The 10,819-nt window shown below is 34.7% G+C and overlaps 1 protein-coding gene across 1 annotated transcript; it reads left to right on the forward strand.

Annotated features, from left to right (window-relative positions):
- Positions 1-5,860: 5,860 nt before the first annotated feature.
- On the forward strand, positions 5,861-8,728 carry LOC116128154 (axial regulator YABBY 1). Its single transcript, XM_031413845.1, has 7 exons — positions 5,861-6,179; positions 6,310-6,465; positions 6,605-6,725; positions 7,511-7,559; positions 7,690-7,765; positions 7,969-8,046; positions 8,212-8,728. The coding sequence occupies exons 1-7, from the start codon at positions 6,084-6,086 to the stop codon at positions 8,278-8,280; spliced, it is 645 nt and encodes a 214-aa protein (XP_031269705.1). The 5' UTR covers positions 5,861-6,083; the 3' UTR covers positions 8,281-8,728.
- The last annotated feature ends 2,091 nt before the right edge of the window (positions 8,729-10,819 follow it).

A 10,819-nucleotide genomic window follows, 5' to 3' on the forward strand; every position in this document is an offset into this window, starting at 1 on the left:
AAATGGGAGTTAGTGTAAGCGTGTGCGCATGCTTTTTCTTTTTAATTTTTTGGTTCTGAGGACTGGAAACGACAACGAACCTCCAACTTCTAGCCCTGGCCCATCCCATGTCCCAATTAATGGAAAGTTTGGTTTGCCTTGACAGATACTTATTTTTATATGCCTGGCTACAAATTTGTTTCAACTTGAATTATGGCCATTCGTCGTTCAACCGCTATCTAATATTTAGAATGTTTTTACATATTAATTAAATAAATACAAATAGACAAACCTAAATAAAAATATATTTTAATTTCATTAATAAAATTATAAAATTGAAATTCAGCATTACATAGATATATGTTAAAGCGAGCACTACATCTGTATTGAATCAATAGTCTTTAGCCATCTGGGTGGGTACCTACTCAAAGGACCTGCGCGTCTTACAAAATAGTTGTTTACCACATTTTTGTTTTACTTGAATTCATGGACTGGTGGAGTACTCAATAGATTTAAGTATTAATTAAGATACATGTAAATTGGTCTGTCGATTAATCAAAATAAAATTCAGAATAGGAAAGCTCGGGAAACTAACCAACCAGACAGAGATGATCTACACATACGGTTGAAATTGAACTTATCTGAAACGATTTTACCAGGAATGGGAAGTGAGTACACGTGACGATGTAATACAAAAACGGAAAATAGATGAATGGATCGGCATTTGCGAGGTACTCCTCGAGAAGAGGCATCTAAGACTAAGAAGTCTAGCTACATCCTAAATAATTTTATCAGGCTTATAGGTACGTCCCAACTGAGTACGTAAATCTTTACTTTTTTATCGAAAAAATTAAACAGAGTACGTGCTTTGTTGCCACAGCAAATTTATACACACACAGCTTGAATTGCCAGAAGCAGAAGAACCCAGTGCTCTCTTAATATATATCATCTTTATTGGGTTTCTACCCAATGAATCGATTGAATCATGTGTGTGAGAGAGAAAGACAACTATCTCACAGGCTTTTTACAGGGTGTCATATTCACTATTTTGCATGTTTATATCAATATATTTGCTAGCTTACATCAACCCAAGTACCCAACTACAATTTTTTTTTTCTTTCTTCTTTTCTGATGACTGTCCACTGATTTACTGTTTTTACGACATGAGCTGACAATTATCAAGAATTTCTTAAGTTTTTTCTATTTTTTTTTTCTAATTACATATGTCTAGTCTAATATACATCATTAATTTTTCATTGGGAGACTGTTACTGTACTTTTATATATGTGTTAATTTTCTTGAATGTTAAGACGAATGTCTTCCAGTTTTTATTAATTTTTTGTATGCACTGGTTATGTTGTATTTCTTCAAGGAGGAGAAAGAACCTTTAATGAATTGTAATGGACATGCACTTGTGATGTACGTGCATATAAATGAATGAATGAACAACGTGCAGTGTTGGATGCCATATTTAATGCTTGTATTGCTTAGTTTATTTGAAATTGAATAAAATAGAATCTCACAAACCCAACATGACAGCTGAGTTGGTAGCTTTCATCACATTTAATACACAAAATGATTTTGACTAAACCTAAGAAATGACCGTTCATAAAAGGAACGACTCGACGTGGCAGTTGAGTTGATAGCTCCCACCACACCAAAGACACAAAATGATTTTGATTAGACTTAAGAAGCGGCCGTTCATAAAAGGAATGGTCGTTCCTCTCTAAGGAACGGTCATTCCTCCCTTCCTTATGGAACAAGTCGTTCCTTTGAAGGAACAACCATGTATGAGGGAAGAATGGCTATTTCTGCACACGAAATAGTTGTTTCTTTATAAGGAACAATTGTTCCTTATCAGGGACGATCGTTTGTCTGTCAGAAATGACCATTCGTATTTAATCAAAGTCATCAGTTGATGTGCTAATGTCAATCAGGTACCACGTCGGTTTGTGAGAGAAAACTTTTAAAATTCGTTTGTCAGCGTAGTATAACCCTTTGAAATTTATAGCTCCTCCAAATATTTGCTTAACATTATACAGTGAATATTTCCGTCAATGGAAATTAATATTGAGAACACATGCATCCTTCCGGCATATATTTTTTAAATAAATATTTTAAGTTCAGATTAAAATATTTGACTTATTTTTCTTTCAACTCTTTACTTTTCAAAAAATGTAGGGTACGTATAGTGTTAACTTATCATTGTCATATCATATATTATGTTTTTTTTTTTTTTTTTGTTTTTAGAATTTTACATGCCAATCTTAAATCAAAATCACATTATNGAACAACGTGCAGTGTTGGATGCCATATTTAATGCTTGTATTGCTTAGTTTATTTGAAATTGAATAAAATAGAATCTCACAAACCCAACATGACAGCTGAGTTGGTAGCTTTCATCACATTTAATACACAAAATGATTTTGACTAAACCTAAGAAATGACCGTTCATAAAAGGAACGACTCGACGTGGCAGTTGAGTTGATAGCTCCCACCACACCAAAGACACAAAATGATTTTGATTAGACTTAAGAAGCGGCCGTTCATAAAAGGAATGGTCGTTCCTCTCTAAGGAACGGTCATTCCTCCCTTCCTTATGGAACAAGTCGTTCCTTTGAAGGAACAACCATGTATGAGGGAAGAATGGCTATTTCTGCACACGAAATAGTTGTTTCTTTATAAGGAACAATTGTTCCTTATCAGGGACGATCGTTTGTCTGTCAGAAATGACCATTCGTATTTAATCAAAGTCATCAGTTGATGTGCTAATGTCAATCAGGTACCACGTCGGTTTGTGAGAGAAAACTTTTAAAATTCGTTTGTCAGCGTAGTATAACCCTTTGAAATTTATAGCTCCTCCAAATATTTGCTTAACATTATACAGTGAATATTTCCGTCATTGGAAATTAATATTGAGAACACATGCATCCTTCCGGCATATATTTTTTAAATAAATATTTTAAGTTCAGATTAAAATATTTGACTTATTTTTCTTTCAACTCTTTACTTTTCAAAAAATGTAGGGTACGTATAGTGTTAACTTATCATTGTCATATCATATATTATGTTTTTTTTTTTTTTTGTTTTTAGAATTTTACATGCCAATCTTAAATCAAAATCACATTATCTGATTTTAAAAAACAAAAACATACTCTGGAAACATAACTGAAGAAAAATACATTTTTTTACCTAAGAGGCTAGGTAAGGTCGGTGCCTCAGCAGTAGAGAAATTTAGGGTTATCTCAAGTCATTGTCAGGTAAGCACCCAGTACACTTCCACATTTATACTATCTGCACATTGCAGCACTTCAAGGTCACATCGGACAAAAACCGGGTTAACCCCAAGATTTATCATAACCTAAAATTTTTACTCTTATATGGCTTCAACTGGACAATTTTACTTCTACGGGGCTATTGTAAAATATTTGCATTCACACAAGGAGTGTTTTTCAATTCATAAAACACCATAAATCAAAATTATTGACCAAGCAGAAGATATATACAACGTAATCATGAAGTCACAGCTCAACCCGAGTGTATCTCTAAAGTGAGACAATGTAAAGGCAAACCATATAAATTGTAACATCAACGCATGAAATTTCTTGTGAAAAGGCGGGAATGATGCTTTCAAACCCTGTTACAGAATCACACAATTAATTGTCAACCAAAATATATGAAAGATCAGATATATAGGTGAGGAGGAGATCATGTACTTTGAAAGTGTAGTAGGTCATGTTGGATTGGAATAGTCATTACAGTTCTTCCCTTGGAAGGTCTCTTAGCAGGAGATACAATCAATTATTTCTGAGTCCAATATCCAACTCTCAGCTTTGTCCCACGACAAATTAGTATGTACGAACATAAGATATTGATATGTCAATATACAGATAAGCTAATATATTATACATATTTTTTGTCTCTCCTTGTTCCATTGAACAACCTGCTCTTTGAATCGTTGCTAGTTAAGTAATCAAATACCACAAACCGTTGGACAAATATTCGTCATAACTGTTCATATGTCGAAAAGACTAGCTGTATTCAAAGGGATCAAAATGTCAAGTCCTTGAAACATGACATTATGTTGTCCGTAGATTGTTGAGGCTAATCAGATGTACTAGACCTACTGGATATTCAAAAGTCAAAACATGAAACAATGTGCAAGGCAAGCCCTAATTACAAATATCCAAGGTGCTAATAATACTTACTATACAAGGCCCACGGTCATTTGTAACTAATTGCCATAACATTACCTTTAAGGGAAATTTTTGGGCGCAGATCAGAAAACCCTTCAATTTGCGCACATGATCAGGTTGAGATTGTGATAGTTTTCAAAAATGTTAGGGAATTGACAGCTTTCTTTTTACAGAAAAATTTGGGTTACCACGCAACATAGTTGTGATGAAAATTGAAAAGTAAACCATTAAAGAACAGATAAAAATGTAGGCTGAAGCCTAGCTAAATCATCTAATAATGGCCTAAAGAATACAAATCTATGCGAGGACAAAGTAAATTTGATTTAATTGAAAAATCTCTGCATTCTGTAGTTCTGTTGTCACTGACAACTACGTATCTCTGCACATATGAGAGAGAAAGAGACTGAGAGAGAAAGAGTGAACGTCTGAGTGGTCAAATCGGAAAAAAATAAAATTTAAAAAGTAAAGCTTTAATACATTTGTTAGCAAATATTACTGTTAACAGTTGCAGAATTACCACGTCTTAAAAGTTCAAACAAAGTAAAATTTTAAAACTGGAGTAATTGAACTACATAATGTGATTTACATGTAATGGTCATTGACGTGTCTCTGTTTAAGCAGTATGTGACCAATTAAATGCTTGTGCATGAAGAAATATAAAAAAATGATATCACACCGATGGATAGCCCTGCATGTCCCGGAAGCACAGTTTCTTAAATAGCCTCGAAGGAAGAAAAATGGTCATAACCTATCCACCCTGGACAAACCCTTTTAATTATTAAAGTTAATTATATTTAAAAGTTATTGTATTTATAGCTCTGAAGATTAAGTAGACTCCAATGTGAGACTGGATATCTCACTTATCTAAAAAAAAAAAAAAAAGGAAAATGGTCATAAATAATATGAAAAACTTGGACTTAATATGAAGAGGATTAGAATTGCTGAAAACGTGCTAGCTCTTCAAGTAACTTTATTTAATTGATTAAATCATGGATAAATAAACTTCTTATATATATGCAATGAAAAAGATTGCTACTTCCAACTATATAAATGTTGAAGGTTCCAGCATTTAAAATACAAAACATAAAAGAAGAAAACCCCCCACATTTTCACAAGTCTTTAGCTTTGATTATTTTCTTAGACAACGAGGCTTGATCTATAAAATAACCTTGCTTATGATCCATCAATTAGTGGATTTAGCATAGCAATGAAAAGACAGATGAGCCCCAAAAGGGCTAGGTGGCAAATGTTGATTAGTGATTCAGTGGCTGACTAGGGCACTAAATGTATAGTAAAGTATACAGAGGATAGGTGCCCGTTATTTAGGGCTTTATACTTCAAAACACAAGTCAACAAAGATTTCATGTAATGGCCTACTGTGGGCTCAGCGTCACAATGGAATTGTAGTGAACCAAGAAAAGGCATCGATCAGATCCGTTTTTTACTGTGAAAACAACAGGTGAATGAGCCAAAGCTAATCACTCCCATGCACACGTCCCTTTCTCACTCCCTCTCCCCCACCTCTGCCGCCTCTGCTCTCTCTCTCTCTCTTTAACACACAAATCCATTCGGAATACCTATTGCCTACCATTCATTTTCTTTACCCGTAACCTCCACCGTTTATTATTCATTACATATACATATACATACATGAGATAGATATACTTACAAACATTAGAGGGAAAAAGAAAGAAATTAAGCACTTTCTCGGTCTGTTCTATCTCCTACTATATTAGTGGCATCTCTCTCTATCTCTTCTTTCTCTATCTTCTTACTCACTCTCCTTTATATCTATTGTAACTCAACGATAAAGAAGATCAGATCAAGTTCGGTTTTATCATCCGATCAGTCCACTGATAAGTCAATCCATCAATCAATCAAATCAAAAATTCAGTCGAATCAAAAAGGATGTCCTCCTCAACACCTGCTTTTTCACCGGACCACCTCTCTTCCTCCGAGCAACTCTGTTACGTCCATTGCACCTTTTGCGACACTGTCCTCGCGGTATCTTATTGTTTTCTCTTTCTCTTGTGTTCATTTCTTCTTGTCTTTGTGAGCATCGATCCTTTCCTCTTCTCTTTTCTCTTAAAAGGCTGTTTAATTAATATTATCTGTCTACTCTTGTGTGGTTTAGGTAAGCGTTCCTGGCTCTAGCTTGTTCAAGACTGTCACCGTTCGATGCGGTCATTGCACCAATCTATTGTCTGTGAACATGCGTGGCTTGCTGCTTCCTGCTACGACTAATCAACTTCACCTGGGACATCCTTTTTTTACTCCTCAGAATCTTCTGGTACATGAAGAAATTCCAATTTTATTTATACAACAACACCATCTTTTTACATTTTGGGTGTGAATTGATACGCTTATGGTGTTTACTATAACTTTAATTTGATTTTATTTTTACTCTTCTTGACTGGGATAAAAACTAGGAGGAGATCCGAAACGTGCCAGCTAACATGATGATGATCAATCAGTCAAATCCAACTGAATCGCTTATGCCTGTTCGAGGAGTTGATCAGGAGATCCCCAAGCCCCCAGTGGCTAACAGACGTGAGATTCTCCACATTTATTTATTATTCATTTCTATTTTACATATGGCCAATGGCTATTACAAGCACCATAACCCATGGCCATGGCTTTCTAAGTCTATGACTTTTCATGCTATTGCTAACCCTCCTTTTCGTCTACAGAAGTGAAATTAACGAAAGCCCTTGAACTAAAGCCTTTTGAATATACAATAGACTTTTTGCTTTTAAAGAAAAAAGTTTGGAAAGTTAATACTTATGATTTCTTGGCTTTTTCTTCCCAACATTGTTTATGATTTCCTCGAAGAGCACGAATCAGTGTATTGATGACATGCCTAGCCTTCTTCTTTATGTAATTCCAGATTCATATAGCATATACCAGAAAGCCCCTTCAGATCTGCGAATATATCAAGGTTGCATGAATATTATTTTTAAAAATCTTACATTCGAAACAGTCCATACACTTGTATGTTTTTGGTTTGGATAGTTCTTCATAACTCCCAGAACCTATATTAATCTCACTCAATAAGATATGTTCCTTGTTTAATTCGGTATCTGGAGTTAATCTTTAATTTATCAATATCTATAGCCTTTAATTTATTGGTAGTGAGGTTGAGAAAGAGAGCGATCAAAATGTCCCCGGAACATAGATACGGAATCCATAGAGATAGATAGATACAGGAGATAATGATGAAGTGATGATGGAGAGAGAAAGATAAAAATGAGCACAATGTCGCAAAAAGTCAGAAGAGTAATCTTAACGTGTCTGTCTGTTTGTCTGTGTGTTTTGTCTTTCTGTTCCATGTCCAGCTCCGGAGAAGAGACAGAGAGTCCCATCTGCCTACAATCGCTTCATCAAGTAAGTTTTCAACTTTTCATCAACCTAATACTTCTATTTTACACAACAACAAAACAAAAAGAGGAAAAAGAAAGAAAAAAAACAGGTGATTTATATTGCATGGTCTTGACATGCATCTACCAATCTGCAGGGACGAGATCCAACGTATCAAAGCTGGAAATCCTGATATAAGCCACAGAGAGGCCTTTAGTGCTGCTGCAAAAAATGTGAGATCCAAGAATACTATTAAAATCCAACATACTATGTTAGAGTTTCTAGGGTTTTTGTTTTATTTTTCTTAACCGAGAAAACACGGCTCATCTAGATAAGAAAAGAAAGAAATACATTTGTTGAGTAATTGTTGATTTTCTATTTTAGTTAGTATTCCTCATTTCCTGAATAAGCTTTTAACTTTCATTTCTTCATCCAGTGGGCCCATTTCCCACACATCCATTTCGGACTTATGCCATCTGATCAACCCGTGAAGAAAACTAACATGCGCCAACAGGTACTTAAAAACCCTAATATCAATATACAAAAATAAATAAATAAATTTGGTTACTTCTTCACCTTACATTTCACACAGCAGGGTTTGTTTTCAATAGTAGTCAAGTAAACTATTTAGATTACTACATGGGTTTTGACTTGAGAAATTGTGCTTCATTTTTTTTAGGAAGGCGAGGACGTGCTCATGAAAGATGGTTTCTTCACTCCAGCTAATGTGGGTGTCAGCCCTTACTAAAATAAGAATTGAAGCTGTTTAGGGTTTTAACTCTTTACTTCTCTCTTCTTCTAGCTATCGATTTTTATTTTTAAGTGTTTTTTAGGAATCTGGTTCGTGTTTAAGATTTCTTCTTAGAAGACTGTTAAGAGTTTGGATTGCTTGTTTCTGCTGCTAATGATGTAGGAGGAGGGTTTTGAAAAGCTTGAATGTTAGTGAATCCTAACTACTAAATCTCCCTAGAGCCTACCGGGAAATGAAAATCTCTATGCGGATCCTTACTCTTCACTTACAGTAACTCTGATTATCGGTCCTTACATCTCATTACTTGCTAGTTTTCTCTCTACTTTCTTTCTTAATTTGGTGTATCGTTTTCATTTTTTGTCTAATTCTTAAACCAGCTGGCATCATGTTAGTCTACCATAAACTCACACGACAGAGGTATGAACTCTCAGGAGTCTATCTCTTCAAGTGTAACCAATGTTATAAATCTTTACATTCGTTCAGTCAACTTATAACATTGGATGCCTAAAAGTAAAATGAATCTTGAAGAAAAAAATGACCTAAAGAAAAATGGATATATAGCCAGTGTTATATATTATACACTTGTCTCTTAAGGCCTAAAGAAAAATGAATAAGTTTTGTTTGGTTATACAACAATGACGACTGAAGTCAAGGGGTTTCCTCCATTGTCAACTATACCAATGTAGCATCATCTTTTGAAAGCCATTGAGAAACAAAACATAACTGAGACGTATGCTTCAGTGTTCTTTTTGGAGATATGATCAGACTTTGGATTAACCTTTTTTCTATCTTGCGATCAAAGACACTGGCTAACAACAAGATCGATGCCTGAGTGACGTACTATAAAATCCAAATGATCAGTGATTATGACTGATCTATCTCTTAAAAATCACATCAGCTTCCAAATTAAATATCGTAAAACGAGAACCCAATCAGAGTTAAGATCACAACAATATCGATGCTAGGACTCATGTTTGGACTTTCAAGCTTATTTCATTGTAGGCAAGTGTCAAAACATACAAAATTTAGGTTTGTTCATAGTTCATACGCGACAATGAATATAATATTCTCCTAGACAAAAACTATGTTGAAATAATGTATATATTGATCTATATTTTCAAGTTGACAATGTTATACGTACCCTTATATTTCGACGCCATTTTCGCTGTAGGCAAGTGTCAATACATACAAATGAATGTATGCAACGCCATTTTCTCAGATCTAAGGCAGATAAATCCACTGCCAAACACAAGTTCGTATTCCCCTGCCAGAAGAATAATCATATATAATCTAGTGGAAGAATGCTGACAGAACAAGTGCAACCTTCGATTCGGTTTTACTTTCTAATGGCAAGCTTGCGATGAAAGTAGTCTGCAAACTTTGACGAGAATGTGAATTGGACTGAGATATAGAATCGAGTTGACACTATGCACCGGGATACGGCTTGGGCTTTGGTTTGGGCACATGATTGGGCCCAGTAGTTGAAACTCCTTTTTAAGTCCAGTGGCCCAAGTCATAACTCGTAATTGTTTTTAAATGTAATATCCGACAAAGAACCCAAAAATTATCTTCAAGACATGGTAGGTCTAGGTCGCAAAATCAAATAGAAATATAAAGAGCTGTAGGTTTAAAGTGTATTGTTGCAAATATCAAATTCAATGTTGTGAGTAGGGGTGTTCAAAAGAACCGATTAGAACCGAAACCGATGGATACTCGGGGTTTGGTTCTAGTTCCTACCCGGAATCGGTCGTCAAATGATAGGTTCCGGTTCCAAATTTTTGGAACCGGAACTGAGAACTAAAACTAATATAAAATAAAATTAAAAAGTATGGGGGTTAATAAAAAAATTTATAGAAAAAAGTAATGTAAATACATTTATATTTATATTTCATAACATTTAAAGTAAATTAGTTTGACTTTTGAGAATTTACCTTTATAAAGTAATGGAGTTTGTAATTTTGAATTTATAATTTGTAATTTTATTTTTGTTAACAAGTGCCAGGTGGGGGGGTATTTGTTAGTTTTTAAGGGTTTTTTTATCATTTTAAAAACTTTTGGGGGGTACTAAATTTTATAGGGTACCCAGACCCAGAACCGTTGTTACAGGTTCCGGTTCTGGGTACCTCCGAACTGAATTCCGATTCCGGTTCATTCAAAAAATATAGGGTACCCGAAACCGAACACCCCTAGTTGTAAGTAATAAGTCCTCCGTAGTTTCAAAATTTACGTTACGAGTTTTATATATATATTATTCTAGGTTTCAACTAATACTTACGGACACTAAATCGTAATTTAAGGTCTTAGAAATTTAGTAATGGCCCAATGTACTTAAAACATTTTTTGTCTTCACCTTCACATTTTGTGATGATCTGTTGAGTAAACTGGATTTGTGGGTACACTAGTTTATCTGTTGCTCTGCTGATTCTGTTGATACGGTGCGACCACTACTGCCATTGCCAACACCATTTTCTTTCAATTTGATCCAAATAGAAAAACATGTGATTGAGTATCAGAAAACAAAACTACCAAAAGTTCA

Source organism: Pistacia vera, unplaced genomic scaffold (assembly GCF_008641045.1).
Source record: "Pistacia vera cultivar Batoury unplaced genomic scaffold, PisVer_v2 Contig197, whole genome shotgun sequence".
Classification (NCBI taxonomy): Eukaryota; Viridiplantae; Streptophyta; class Magnoliopsida; order Sapindales; family Anacardiaceae; genus Pistacia; species Pistacia vera.

Coding starts and splice junctions, on each gene's coding strand:
- LOC116128154 (XM_031413845.1), top strand. CDS start 6,084: ATGTCCTCCTCAACACCTGCTTTTTCACCGGACCACCTCTCTTCCTCC. Junction 6,466..6,604: donor TTACTCCTCAGAATCTTCTG/GTACATGAAGAA, acceptor GATAAAAACTAG/GAGGAGATCCGAAACGTGCC. Junction 7,766..7,968: donor TTAGTGCTGCTGCAAAAAAT/GTGAGATCCAAG, acceptor TTCTTCATCCAG/TGGGCCCATTTCCCACACAT.